At 48.9% G+C, this 15,028-nt stretch overlaps 1 protein-coding gene across 2 annotated transcripts in view; it reads left to right on the forward strand.

Annotated features, from left to right (window-relative positions):
- LOC118771234 (histone-lysine N-methyltransferase 2C-like) overlaps positions 1 to 15,028 on the forward strand; it is a 103,799-nt gene that overhangs the window by 83,707 nt on the left and 5,064 nt on the right. For both annotated transcript variants that reach the window (XM_036519167.1, XM_036519168.1), the window contains 16 exons: positions 132 to 448; positions 585 to 2,335; positions 2,680 to 2,791; positions 3,181 to 3,259; positions 3,496 to 3,559; positions 3,876 to 4,108; positions 5,114 to 6,703; positions 7,586 to 7,783; positions 9,570 to 9,734; positions 10,261 to 10,402; positions 10,734 to 10,881; positions 11,390 to 11,568; positions 11,919 to 12,055; positions 12,585 to 12,813; positions 13,620 to 13,744; positions 14,429 to 14,536. In XM_036519167.1, the coding sequence (XP_036375060.1) occupies positions 132 to 448; positions 585 to 2,335; positions 2,680 to 2,791; positions 3,181 to 3,259; positions 3,496 to 3,559; positions 3,876 to 4,108; positions 5,114 to 6,703; positions 7,586 to 7,783; positions 9,570 to 9,734; positions 10,261 to 10,402; positions 10,734 to 10,881; positions 11,390 to 11,568; positions 11,919 to 12,055; positions 12,585 to 12,813; positions 13,620 to 13,744; positions 14,429 to 14,536 (5,577 nt within the window). The remainder of the gene's footprint in view (positions 1 to 131; positions 449 to 584; positions 2,336 to 2,679; positions 2,792 to 3,180; positions 3,260 to 3,495; positions 3,560 to 3,875; positions 4,109 to 5,113; positions 6,704 to 7,585; positions 7,784 to 9,569; positions 9,735 to 10,260; positions 10,403 to 10,733; positions 10,882 to 11,389; positions 11,569 to 11,918; positions 12,056 to 12,584; positions 12,814 to 13,619; positions 13,745 to 14,428; positions 14,537 to 15,028) is intronic.

The following is a 15,028-nucleotide window of genomic DNA, read 5'->3' on the forward strand; positions in this document are numbered from 1 at the left end:
TGCTATCAATATGTTATACATATGTATGTGAACCATTGTCTGTGTTTCAAGGAAAAAACAAGACCTGTGCTGAATCTGTTTATTTCATATATTGCTCAAATATATCGTATTTTTTTTTTTTTTTTTTTTAGCGGCAGCGTATAAGAGAGCTGATCCTGAGACAGCAGCAGCAGAAGAGCGCTGTTCGCCAAGAGAAGAGCCTGCAGGAGCAGAATATGGCTGTAGGCCCTGGAACGCCCCGCCACTGGTCACAGGAAAACTCAGGCCAGCAGAACGACATGTTCGGCAGACCTCCTCCCCCGTACCCGGGGACCATGAGAGGACCACTGAGGTTCCCTGGGCCCTTCCCAGGTGACCGACATGGACCTTTTCCCAACGAGGGGCATTTTGCAAGACCACAATTTCCTGGAGATGTTGTCAATATGGGAATGAGGCCTCATGGACCAAGGTTTGTGTCTTTCATTATGATTGATTGAAATAATACTTGTAAAGTGTTACTACTAAGTGTTACTTACTGCTTTTGAAGATGTTATGAATTCGTATTAAAATTCTCTTTCTTTTCGATGTCATTTTTTTTCCATCAGGCTTGGATTTCCCCCTGGTGGTCAGGCACCTCATGGAGGGCAGGAACGCTTCATGAACCCTCCTCACCAGATGCAGGCTCCTATGATGGACCTCCCCCCACAGATGCGGAGGTCTACGTCTGTCGATATGGCCAGGTCCATGGGAAACAACTCGGCGGGGCTCCCCCAGCACTTCCCCCCACGAGGAATGCCAATGCCACAGCACAATATCATGGGACAGCCTTTCATAGAGCTCCGACACAGAGCTCCGGATGCCAGGATGAGGCTTCCTTTCGGGCCTCCGGTCATGGGTGGGAACACCATGGATCCGTCTGGCCAGGCCCCAAGGCCGCAAGGGCTCATTGGTGGACCTGAGGTTGGATTCCCTGCGGCTCAGGGTCCCAGGATGATGGACCCCGCGATGAACCAGCTTGGAGGAATGGCCGGCCACATGCAGATGTCGTCCAGCATGGAAAACCTACACCAGCCCCCCATGCAAATGAATGCCGGGCCTCAGCTTGTGAGGTCTCTGAGCCACCCGAGTTCCAGTGAGTCCTTCAGCACGGCTCCACCCGTCCTCCTTCCTGCAGCACCTGCTGAACAATCCGAAGAGATCCCGATAGCCGCCGCCGACGGAATCGAGGAGAAACTGGATGCCGACGACTCTGCGGTGAAAGACCTCGAAGACGTGGAGGTGAAAGACTTGGTCGACGCAGACCTGGAAAACCTCAACCTCGACCCAGAAGATGGGAAGGACTTGGACCTTGAAACCAACGACTTGCACCTGGATGACTTTTTCAGGTCGGGGAAGTTTGACATCATCGCCTACACAGATCCCGAGCTTGACCTGGAGGACAAGAAAGACATGTTCAATGAAGAGCTCGACCTCAGCGATCCCATCGATGATCACAGTGAGGCCTCGGATTTACAGAAAGCGCTGGCGGAGAAAAGGAACACAAGTTCTACCAGTTCTGGGTCATCTTCTCAGGCAATGGCTGAGTCCAGGATGGGTAGGCCTGGGGATGTGGCAGAGTCTCAGAGCCATGTCAAACAGGAAGCCGGTTCCAATCAGAGAGCCAATACCATGTGTGCTGAACAGACCATTAAGATGGAAGGCAAAGACAGTCTAATGCATGGGCAGGAGCCCCCCTGCAGAGACCAAAGTAATGAAGGGACAGCTGGAAATAGTTCAGGCCTCTCTGAGGCCTCAGCCCAGCATGCTATTCAGCCCTGTGCTGGCGCCCTCCCTGGCTCCACACCAGTCCTCTCCAGCTTGCTCATCAAGGAGAAATCGGAGGATGTTCCACATGGCCCGATGGGTCCCGAACAGAGTGACCCCTCAGCTATACCTAGCCAGTTACCAGGAATGGCGCAGAATCCCAGCGTCATGATGACTGCGGGGCAAATCCCAGAGCATGTGCTGAACCCTAGTCTGGCTATGGGCCACATGATGGACCCCACGCAGGGAGCACCTTTGGGGAATCAGAACATCATGCAGGGACAGCCCCCTTGCCAGAACTTTGGAGCCACCCAGCAGATGGACCAGATGCTCCCCATGGGTAATCAGCAGCTTGCTAATAACAGCATGGCCCAGGGCCAGCAGGCTATGTTCTCCCAGGCCGTGGGCCAGCAGAACAGGCCCTTGCTACTGGAGGAGCAGCCCCTGCTTCTGCAGGACCTCCTGGACCAGGAGAGGCAGGAGCAGCAGCAGCAGAGGCAGATGCAGGCCATGATCCGCCAGCGCTCCAGTGATTCCTTCTTCCCCAACATCGGTAAGGCCAAGGAGCATTGAGACCATGCTGACCCTCACTTTTCTTAGGCTTTGTCCACAAGCCCATGCTGTCCTAGACTTTTTGCTTTCAGAACAGTACAGCATCATTTAGTGATCTGGTAATGGATAAATGGTTCAGATTATCTTGTCAAGGGTGTTAGAAAAGCAAAGTCCTTAAGAACAAGTTCTCAAGGTTTCCCAATAGAATGGAGGATAGTCATATGTAGGATTTTGATTATACAGCGGATGAATTATGTACAAAATTAAATATTTGTTACTTTATAAAATGTTTTATATTTATGGTCTTTGGCTTTATTACTGATGTTATGTCTCATACATCTGCAGATTTTGATGCAATTACTGATCCTATCATGAAAGCAAAGATGGTCGCCCTAAAGGGAATCAACAAAGTGATGGTTCAGAACAACATGGGAATGGCACCCATGGTCATGAACAGGTATGAAGCTCTTGAATTTGCCATTCTGCTATTTTGGTAGCACTTATACTTAAGGTCTTTCATTATAAAAGATTAGTCAGTTGATTTATGTTGTGGGGAAAAAGGCTGTACAAATTTTTATTAATGTCCACAACATGTAACTATGATAACTTTAGTAGGCATTCATTAGATCTGCCAGTGAGGAGTTTCATGTGTTAGGCTGTATCAGTCCTTTAAAAGAGGACCTGTAAGTTGTTATAACCAGTGCATTTTGCAGCCGTTCTGTATGTAGTTGCTTCAGATTGCATAGTGGTTTAATGATATACTTCACAAAAGGAATGCGACCCTGGATTTACCTGTACATTTGATAGCTTGTTTCTGGAATAATAGTGTCTTTCATTTAATGGCAGGTTTCAGATGGGTGCCCATCAAATGCCAGCAGCTGAGTGTCCTGATAATGCTGCAGTTCCCCAGCAGGTTGTTGGAATGGTAGGTTCACAACCTTCCAAAATGGGTGAAGGTACTCACTGATTTGAGCCAGCAGAACCCCAGAGCTGCGTTGTGGAGAACAAAGTCTTTTGATTGGCTAATTCGATGGTGGTTTACGGCCATTATGGGATTCACTCTACCATTATTACCTAAAGCAGGCTTAATTCACAAATCAGTTGTACAGTAAAGTACATATTGTATGATAATTTGAGCATTTGTTTCCAAACCTTTTCCAGGATGGCAAGCTGGTACCCCATATGGCGAGACCCAATCCTCCCAATTTTGGACCAGGATTTGTCAGTGAGTGTAATCGCAATGTTTAAATTATAACTTTTTCCTTTCAGGTTTGTTTTACTTGTTTTAATTGATTATGTATCAAGTTTTAAAACACACAATGCATAATCCAATTGGTGTTCATTGTCATTTTGATTGGAAATGATTTTCCTGTGTATGTATATATATATATATATATAGATGGTTTTGCGAAGCTGTCATATCACGTGTCAACCTGCATATTCTATAGAAATTTGTTTTCAAAATGAAGACGATATTAATGACGAGAACACGGTGGCAGATTCTCAGAGCTGACCGTCCCTTGCTTATCTCTCCGCCTCAGACGACGCGCAAAAGAAGCAGTATGAAGAGTGGCTGAAGGAGACACAGCAGCTTCTCCAGATGCAGCAGAAGTTTCTGGAAGAGCAGATCGGGGCGCACAGGAAATCCAAAAAGGCCCTCTCAGCCAAGCAGCGCACGGCCAAGAAAGCCGGGCGGGAGTTTCCGGAAGAGGATGCGGAGCAGCTGAAGCACGTGACAGAGCAGCAGGGCATGGTGCAGAAGCAGCTGGAGCAGGTACTGCAACTGTGTGCCTCCATTTAATGGTCTGTGCATACCCATGTGACACTACACTTGGTGCTACTCCACATTACAGTGGCCCTGTACCTATGTATTTACATACATAACTGCAGCTGCTTTTTTGCTTACTGTATAGAAAGCCCTCAACACATAATGTAATTACACAAATTATGTATGTAAATAGAGAGGTCCAAGGCCATTGTAATGTGTTTCCCATGCAGTTTATATAGCTGATGTGAATCAGTGGTTCTGAGTGCTTACTCTGACATGAGGTTGTATAAGCTAGCCATATTTAATCTTTCACACCAAAATGTATTGTTTGGTTCTTATTAGGTCTTTGGCTGAGCAAAACTGAGAGACAGTAAGCACTGTGGAAAAAAAAATGCTAAACAAATGAAAAATATGGGTTGCAAGAATGGTGAGATTACCATTGTATCTGATATTATTTGCCCCATAGTATTGACTGGCAGCTCTCTTGCCGTAAAATACTATGGTGCCCCATGACATCCCATTAATGTAATTTGTTCTCGGTGGGGGTCAGCCTGCTGCTAGCCCATGACGGCTCCCCGTTGTTAGCAGCTGTAAGAGCAGAGAGCATAGCGTGCCATCTTCCCGGAGTAATTCCCGGTTCTCGAGGCAAACAGTACGCCCTGGAAAAATCTGAGGACATGTGAAGTCACATGACCTCTCTCTGCCGTCGCATCTGATGTTACAAATTGGTTTATTTTGCCCATTGTGTCCACTCCCTCTGCCCTTCTCAACAGAGAGCGAGGAGACCTTGCTCGGCCAGGCACCCTTGAGAACAGCGAAGACCAATTACACCCCGGCATTGCACCATTCCTCTGTCAGTTCTATAAGCACACACTCAGGGCCTTTTGTGATCGCTTATATAAAACCTCCAAGTTTTTTAGGCTTCTCCCGTTCTGCCTCTCAGGTGATTTGTGTGCATGGCACTGTTTCGCCTGCTGACCTCCTCACTTTTGGCCTCTTTCTCGCCGTTAGATACGGAAGCAGCAGAAGGAGCATGCCGAGCTGATCGAGGAGTACCGGGTCAAGCAGCAGCAGTGTGGGCTGCAGCCGGTGGGGATACCGGGGGTACCAGGCCAGCCGGGCGTCATGCCAGGGGGCGCACCGATGCCCCAGACCATGATGAACCCCATGATGCAGATGCAGCCACACCCGGGCCCACCCAACCCGCCCCGAATGCCCAACCAACCAGGATGGCACCCCGGCGCCCCACTCCCCATGGGCGGCCCCAGAATGCCCGGACTAGTGCCGCCCCAAGGGGCCCCACCCGCCAACCCCGGCCAGCCCCCCCAGCCCCCGATGGCGGGGGGCAAGCCGGCGCAGGCGACCGGCGACTCCCCCCATGTCAAGTTCGACGACAACAACCCGTTCAGCGAGGGCTTCCAGGAGCGGGAGAGGAAGGAGCGCCTCCGGGAGCAGCAGGAGCGGCAGCGGGTGCAGCTGATGCAGGAGGTGGAGCGGCAGCGCGCCCTGCAGCAGCGCCTGGAGATGGAACAGCAAGGCATGCTGGGAGCCGACGCCAACCGGGCGCCGCTCTCCCAGATGGCCTTCTACAACTCGGACCTGCCCCACGACTTCATGCAGCCGCAGAGGCCACAGCGGCAGCTCGGCCAAATGTTCCCCCAGCAGCAGAGCATGCAGCCGGGCTTCATGGGCTCACCCCCTGGCGCCCCCTTCATGCAGGGCGGAGAACGCAGGCCCTTTGGCCCTGAGATGGGACCCAACTTTAGACCCAACAATCTTGCAATGCAGGGGCCAAACTTCGCCCCGGGTCAGCCCAGGCCGATGAGATTTGGGGGACCCGGCATGATGCCCAAAGGCGGGGCTGGGGAGGGACCCCCCTTCGGGATGGAGTCGGCCACACCCCTACCCCCAAATTACCCGGGGTCCGGACAGTCACTGATCCAGCTCTACTCCAACATCATCCCTGAGGAGAAGGGGAAGAAGAAGAGGAACCGGAAGAAGAAGAAGGACGAGGACGCAGACTCTGTGAAGACGCCCTCTACCCCGCATTCGGACCTCACCGCCCCACTGACCCCCTGCGTGTCCGACACATCCTCCACACCCACCAGGAGCGCCCAGCAAGACTGTGAGCCTCCTGCAGGCTCCTCCACACCAGGCTCCCTGGGCAGCCTGCCCCCCTCCGAGCTGGAGCGGCAGCTGTCGGGGGGTAGCGGCAGCGGGGCGGGGCTGGGCCGGCCGTGCTCGGATGCAGACAGGCCCCACCACCCAGACGAAGCGGACAGGATCCTCAGCAACATCAAGCTGGAGCAGGTAGAGGCCAGCGAGTGCCACGGGCCCAGAGACCACAGGCTGGAGCAGGCGGCCGGAGCCGTGAAGGTGGAGGAGGGGAAGGAAGGGGCGTCGCCTCACCCCGCGGGCCACAGCCCCGCCCACGCCACCAAGGGCGAGTCCAGCAACGAGCTGCTGAAGCACCTGCTGAAGCACAAGGGCACGCCGCCGTCGCTCCCCCACCAGAGGTCGGACGACAGCCTGCGGTCGGAGGACGAGGAGCCGCCGGAGACCAAGGCACTGCAGAAGCGTGGCCCTGCAGACAGCACAGGGGTGAGGACCCTGGGCTTGACTCTTCAGCCTCCCAGATTATCACAGAGAGAGCAGGTCTCGGGTTCACGCTTCAGAAAATATGTGTGACTCATACTGTAAACACTCTTACCAGCAGGCTGGAAAATTACAGCAACGGATATGGGCCCAGAAATACTGTTATAAAACAACAGATACTTGTGACAGGGAAGATAAGAACGTGTCCTATGAAAAAGTAATGCATCATTATGGATATTAATTTGCCCTTTAAGCGCCAGTAAAAATAAACATACGTCAGTATTGAAACATAAATGGTGATTTAGATTTTCTGATTAAGGACATTTACCTTAATTATTAATGTTGCACTGTAAAAATACATCTCAAGCAACATTTGATTATACACAAGTTTATATTAAACAAATATTCGAAAATCATTTATAAGTTGAATCTCACAGTATCCTTGTGACCCCAGTAAAACTATGACCTGAACTATAAACTCACTTAAAGGAAGTTGTCTCGGTGGGATTTTAACTGTAAATGCAGTGGACAAATACTTTCTTTTAACTGCCTTTCCCACTGTGGCATTTAATAGAGGACAGCTTAAGGTCTTGCTTATTGATCTATGCAGTTAACTCTGTTCAGCAGAATGCATTTCACAGATCAGTAACGTGAATAAATTCGTTTTGACGTTTGACTTCCCTTTCCCCATGTCCTGAATTTCCCACGCAAAGAATGAACAGAACAATAGAATGACGGCTTTTGTATTTTGCTGTCATTGCTGACATTTTGTGTTCTGTATGCTCCTGGATGTGCACACGTATGGCCTTTAGGATGGTGGTCCTGAAGGCCACGTTTCCCCAGTATTTAATTTATCCTCTTTTGAATGTCCTTCTCCCGGCTCCGTAGGTGGTTGGTGTGAGCCAGCTTTCGGGAAACCCTGAGGCCCTCGCACATCAGCCGGATCAGGACAAGAAAAAGCGCAACAAGAGAGCTCCCAAGAGCGGCGAGAAGCCCGCCTCTCGGTACAAAAAGAGGAAGAAGGAGGAGGAGGACAGACAGATGGTTTATTCCAGCACCGACACGCTGATGACTCAGCTAAAACAGGTACTGTACCAAATGCGGCTTTAGAGCTGAAATGCTAACAACCCCATTCAAACAGGTACTGTATGCAGTATGGCATTAGCACCAACATGCTGATAGCCTAGCAAAAATAGGCAGGCATTGTGGCATTGCTACTGATATGCTAACAACATAGCGCAAGCATATACGCCATGCGGCATTAGCTCCTACTCACTAATGACCTCGCTCAAAGATACACAGCTTTTGTAGTAGCACCAGCACACTAATGACTCAGCTCAAACAGATAAGCAATGTCGAATTAGCACCAGCACACTAATGACCCATCTGAAACACGAACGCAACATGCTGTTAGCGCTGAGACGCTAATGACCGAGTTCAAACGGTTACGCCACGCGGTGGCTCGTTCAGCTTTCTGACCCACCTCCCTCCCCCAGCAACCCCCCCGGGAAAATTAGGTACTCATCGTGAATACATATATGTAAAGCAGTGCGATTTGAGGTGAGGTCTGAATATTTTATTCACCAGGCGCTCGTTTAGGATTTACATAGCCTCGGCATCCCTTTGTTGAGAAATCCAGCCTTATATCGGAAAAGAAACCACCCAGTAACATATCGATCACGGCGGTAATTACCCACACCCTCTGTAATGATCTATTCCCTCCGGTGTGCCGTTTTTTTCCGCGGCGTACCCCGGCTCATGCATCACCGCGTGACGCAGTGATTATCGCCTAACGGATGATGCCGTCGGGTGACGGCTATAACGGGCCGTGTTATGAATGGTGATTGCGGAAGAGCACGTAATGAAGCCAAAGTATGGAAATTCCACTGCCTTTCCTGCTATTGATAAAAACCTGCCCTCTCCCTTCCAACAGAATGCTATAATTTGTCACCGGCGATGATGGATGTTTAGTGAGGATTAACATAAATGAATATGGCTCAATATGGATCGAGTGAATCAGTATTTCTAAATTAGTCTCTGAGAGGCAAATACAGACTGCATTATACACCTTGGGGGGTGTATTGGTATGGTAAATATAAGTTTAATGTTGTTTTTTGTTTGTTTTTTTCCACTGTGGTGGCATTCGAATTTAAATTACCTTTTTTTCTAAGTAGAAACTTTTACTTACACTTTCAAAGTACCTACTTAATTGCAGTTGTCTTGGTAAGCAATTACTTTCATTATGTTTTAATTGCAGTACGGTGAAGAATAATTATGGAAAATGCTGTTAATGGAGTTTCTGGAATGCTTAAAGAGGAATTAAATGAAAAAGTCAGTATAATTATTTTAAAACGATAAACAAAGGCGATGATTTGCTTCGTTTCAAAGAAACGGAGGAATTCTGGAGTTGGCCCGCAGTCACTTTCTTATTATGGTTTGATTATGCTCTGTATTTAAATGGATTCAATATGATTTACTGTCCTATTTACATATTCATAAGTGTACCTGCTTCAGATAGAGCTCTCCATGGAAACCAGAAAGTCGCAACAACCGATTGCATATACACATGTTATATACATATTTCTTGTATGTCCAACATCATTTTGTCTGTCTTGCATCCAAAAGTAAGTCCAGGTCTTCAAACAATCAACCAAAGTGATGCATGCAATTTTACCTCAAAACAACATGAGAAGTTTTTTTTTGGGTGTAATTTTTTTAAAGGCAAATCAAGAAAGGTGCTGCAGAGAGAGGAGCATGTGAAGGTTCAGAGTGGAGATGTCTGGAGGACCTGGTGGTGGTACCTCTCTACTCCTTGAGAATCTGTCTGACCTGTGCCCCCCCCCCCCCTTCCCTCCATCTCCCATCCCCATAGCAACTCTCGCTCCTGCCACTGATGGAGCCCCTGATAGGGGTCAACTTCGCCCACTTCCCCCCTTATGGTAGCAGCCAGCTGAACGGGGAGAGCCGGCTCTCCGGGACCTTCGGCAGCGCGTCCCTGGACGGCGTCTCTGACTACTACTCCCAGCTCATCTACAAGGTGAGACCCCCCCCACACACACACACACATCCCACCCCTGTGAAGGAGCGGCCACCCGCCCGCCCACATCACGTCCAGCACACGTGAGCCCAGCTCCAAACTGGATTTCCAGACAGTAGTAAAGCTGTCAGCTCTGCAGCTCCTGGCTGGCAGCCCTGAGAGGGGGGGGGGTCTTGCGTAAGGCCCCGTTGGCTTGGCAGCTCATCAGGGGGAGTCACTCAGCATGTATAATACAAGACCTTGAGGATGAAGCTGGGTGGAAGTAATTTAATAAATGAATTATAAGTTAAATAAAGCCGTCAATGAATCATTTTTTTCTATTTTTGTCCCATCAGACAGCTTTTTTTTTTCTTTTTTTTCCGTCTTGTTTTTATTGCCAAAGAATTATGCGGTACACACCTGTGGAGATGACTAATGCATAACCTTTCAAGCTGCAGCTTTCTTGACTGATTGGCTGTCTGATCGGATTGATTGATTGGCTTACTGACCATTGAGGTGAATGTAATGATTGTGTGAACTTTTGCAGCAGAACAACCTGAGCAACCCCCCGACGCCCCCTGCTTCCCTGCCCCCCACCCCGCCTCCAATGGCCCGGCAGAAGATGGTCAACGGCTTTGCCACGAGTGAGGAGCTGGCCAACAAGGCTGGCATCATGGGTGGGCATGATGGTATGGACAGTGTTTTTTTTTTTTTTTTTTTTTCTCCTTACTGAGCCTGTGAAATCTGTCATTATCTAGCTCAGGAAATGGTACATCCAGTTCCTTGCTTTCCTTCTGTTCTTAATTTTGAAATGTCTGTGAGATTCCTTTTAACTATTTGTAATATCACTCATTCTGTCAAGCTACTTTGATGTTTCGTTTGCGCAGTGTCACTGACAGTGATCCCACTGCTGGCGTTGCCTTTCGGTTGCCTATCCAGTCTGCATGCTGGATCCCAGGTCTTATTTCTGAGTATGTGCTGTGCATGGCTGAAGAGTATTTATGTTGCTCTCTCCTGCAGTGGCTAAAAGCTTAGGCCCAAAGCAGATGCAGACCCCGTTCAGACCGGAGGAGGACATGTTGGCACGGGCAATCGCTCAGGGCCCCAAAACAGTGGATGTGCCCGCCTCCCTTCCCACACCCCCTCACAACAACCAGGAGGAGCTCAGGTGGGTCATGGGCAACCGTGGTTATGAAGTCCACTGCTTCTTGAACACAACTAAAAGGAGTGTTGGGCACTTTGTTTGATTGGTTCTCTTTAACCTGCCAACCATTCAAGCCATGAAAAACCACGCTGCATGTCAACTCAGCTGAGTCAGATAAGATTAGGTCAGACCACTTTGTTATAATCTCACATAATAAAAGCAATATAAACAATGTTCACATAAAATCGTATAACGGCAGTAAGAGATGCTATCTGTATTGTAAAAAGAACTAGAAGGAAGGAGCCAAAAATACCCAAAAAGTGTTCAACACAAGTTCACAAAAATACACAGTCAAGCCACACCACACAAAGAACAAGTACATGACACATCTGCAGTGCTTATGAGCACAACGTGTGCCAGCGTGAAAGATTGGGAATGCACCCAGTGTTTTTGGAGGGGCTGGTACAGTTGAGCTTTAGGCTCTTGGACTCAGTTGGCTCATGAAGGGCACCGCTGTCTCCGCTGTGTGCAGGGGCCAGGAACACTGCGATGACAGGGACACGCCCGACAGCTTCGTCCCCTCCTCGTCCCCGGAGAGCGTGGTCGGCGTGGAGATCAGCCGCTACCCGGATCTGTCCCTGGTGAAGGTGGAGCCCCCCTCCCCCGCACCCTCCCCTGTCATTCCAATGCTGCCCAGCTCTAGCGGCAAAGGTAGGCCCCCCCTCGCCCCAAAACCCAGCCCTCATCCTCCAGTCCTTGGCCCTAATACAAAGAAAACAGGAGATGATGTGAAACTGTATTATTATAAAATTTGGAATTGAACTAGCAGGGAAGATAAAAGGCATCCGGGTGTAATTGTCTGAAATGTGAGCGCAGTGACTCTGGATTGATTGGTTGTTTGAATATGATCAGAGCGGACTGGCGGGAGTGGAAGAATCGCGGCTCATTTGGGACTGCTATGTGCGGGAGAGCCGGCCTGCCAGCCTGCTTTGCGTGAAATTGCATGCCGCCATCTTCTGTGTGAAGTTGACATTAAAGTGTGTCCTTGTTTCATGGTGAAGGGTCTGAAGCCCGGGAGCGGGACGTGAAGATGGAGCCCCAGAGCTCTTTCTTCGGGTCGCAGTTTGGGTATGCCCCGAACGGCCCGAAAACAGGGCTGGTGTCCATAGCAATCACCCTGAACCCAACCGCAGCAGAGGTGAGTGATTAGACCGTAGTGGTTAAGGAACTGGGCTCCAACCAGAGGGTTTAAATTAGAGATGGGGTATTGCGACTGAGTAAAGCATCAAATTCAGATATATTAATTGATAATAGGTAAAATATTGTCAGCAACAATCAATCTAGATTGTCAGCTGGAAAAAAAGAATTACATAATTTAGTTACTTGGGGGGGAAGAATAAACTCTTTCTTGCACTAAAAGTGGTCAGCACTTGTTAGAGAAGTTTAATGGAAGTTTTAAGGTACGTGTTTTATTATTTGAAACATTATAAACATAGCTTATACTACAGTAATATAGTTCTGTTTAAAAAGTTAGCATTTCCAAGCCAAGCACAGGGAGCAGATTCAGCTGGATGAGGCAAGCGCACACACAGAGCCAACAGGCTGGCTTATAAATCTGGTGTATCCAGAACTTTCCACGGGTCTTATGTGCTCAGGGAACCAACCTTTTGACCCACGTTGCGTGGGGGACCCAGAAGTGAGCCGCGCTTCTTTGCTCTCTCTCCCAGAACATCAGCGGCGTGGTGGCGGCCGTGGCTGACCTGCTGTGCGTCAAGACCCCCTGCAGCTACGAGGTCAGCAATGCCCCAGACAGGGGCCCGCAGGGACCCCACCATAGCCACCCCTCCATGTTCCGGGGGCCCGGGGCCGGCCCGCAGGGCATGGTGCGGTTCATGAGGCCCGCCGGGCCGCCCGGGACCGTGCCCCCCCAGATCCAGTTTCCCCCCGTCAGCGCTGGTGAGCGAAACGCCGAGGCCCGTGACACATTCATCACGACACTACGGCCCCCGCTGGGCGTTTATTGTGTTTCCCCAGAGCCGTTATTGCGAGGCTCTGTCGTGAATCTTGTTTTATGGTGCTTTATCAAGCAGGCAACAAAGACTGTTCAGCCTTGTATTCCCTGCTGTCCTTTACCCTGATGTCATCCATTAAAGGCCCCTAGAGCTAGTTGATATAGAGCCTCAGAGTGTTTAGAGAGTAGATGTACAGAAATATGACCTATGAATGTGGTCCGTTTGCCTACACATCCTGAAGTAGAGGTCATGTCATGTTGGGCGCTAAGACATCTAAATTCTACATTACAGTGTGTTTTTGTGTTAAAATTTAAGTCAAAATTGAAATGTCATGTTGAAATATTGGAACTCAAATTTGTAAAGATTTCTCACAGTCGAGAAGTCATTTTCTCACAATATCGTTGTTTTTGTTTTCTTGGGTTGGAAAAATGAAAGCTAAATAGGCTTTTTTGAGTGCTCTGATTGATGGATGCAAACTATAATTTAACTGTCAGTCCACTTGTTCACCACTCATCCTGTTTATGCACACTTTAAAAATGTTTTCATTAGAGGTTGGAAGCTCGGTCAATACCCTGAGCGCGTCTGGTGAGCCACCCTGTAAACACTATCGCCATAAAACAAACATACTATTCTGATATTTATTTATTCGTGTAGCTTTTTTAATTTATTTCTGTGGAAACATTGCCTTTCCATCAGACGAGTGTTCGGCTGTGTGTCCTTGTTGAATAACTATGTCTGTCTGCGCTCCAGGTCCAGCAGTGGTCAGGGGAAACCACCCAACCGGGCCCAGACCACAGTGGTGTTGCCACTGCAAGGTGGTGGTTCTGGGAAATGGAGTTCGAAAGTCCAACAAAGACTTTTCCCCTGACAAACAGGTACAGCCGTCTGAAGAGAGAAAGCATTAGTACCAGAAAAAGTAGCGTTCCATTGACTTGTGAGAATATCGTTTAACGTGTGTTGTATATTATTAAACAATGAGAAGTGATATGAATGTGCATGTTTTCCTTTGGTTGTCAGATCTCACTGTATATTCATATGTATTACTTTTTTCATTTGTTCCTGGATGATGCAGTCTGCAGACACGCAGTAATCAAGAGTCCAAAGTGGACTTCAAAGTGTATATTTCTCAAGATCCCGCTCAGAGGCACACGAAGCAGACTGTAATTATGCAAATCCTTGCCTATTGAGCGAAACGTGCAGTCCCAGCGCAATTAGGGGGTTAACCGATGCTGTCTGGGAGGAGAACAGAATGATGGGAGGGTGCATTTTTAAGAAGGCCTGCAGTCCGCGAATGGCGCAGCCGTCGAAAACGCAGGTTATTCAGATCCGGGATCTGTTTGATGTTCCCCAGATACAAGGGGTATGTAAATGGAGTGACTCCTTTTGGCGTCCGCGCGGGGGGTTCACGTGCGCGGGAGCCTTTGATCTCTCGATGTGTCCCCCGTGGCTGTGTTTGAATGGTAATGCCATGACGACGGGGGGGCGGGCGGAGATGGTGGGGGGGGGGGGTAGAGGAGACAGTAAGCGCTGTGCTCACTCCCGGATCTCCTTCCCCCCAGATTTCGCCGGAGGTCCGAGGAGGAGCAGAGGGGGAGAGGGTCTTCTGCAGCCACAACTGCTTCGTCCTGTATTCGTCCTCCACGCAGTCCAAAGCTGCTGATGCCAAGGTGCGCATCGCGGTGCCCGCTAACCGCCACACCCGTGGAAACAGGGGCGTGCCGTGGTTTCACTGTACAGAGGGCATCTACGACCTGGTCAAACACAGGGAAAGTGTTTAGTTGGACAAAGCAAGCATCTGTGAATCAGCCTTTTAAGAGCCGGTTTCATGACATACGTTTTGTTATCATTTTTATATCAGAAATCAGTTCATTTTTAGACTGGGTATACATTTGATGTAAAACACTCCTATTCAATACACATGTCAAGGAGCCTCTTAATTCTTCTGCCTGACAAATAGTAGACTTTTTATACTTGATTTAAGAATTATGTTGCCATGAAACTACCTCAATTGTGTTGAACTGTAGAAGGTAAAAATATATTATGCTTATCATATCATATTCAGCATTCATATTTAATTCTTCAAATACTGTCCGTACCTTCATCTGGTGATTGGGGGGGAAAAATAGGTGGAGGTTAGGGTTAAATATAGGTTAAGGAAC

The sequence above is a fragment of the Megalops cyprinoides genome, chromosome 24 (assembly GCF_013368585.1).
Source record: "Megalops cyprinoides isolate fMegCyp1 chromosome 24, fMegCyp1.pri, whole genome shotgun sequence".
Taxonomy (NCBI): Eukaryota; Metazoa; Chordata; class Actinopteri; order Elopiformes; family Megalopidae; genus Megalops; species Megalops cyprinoides.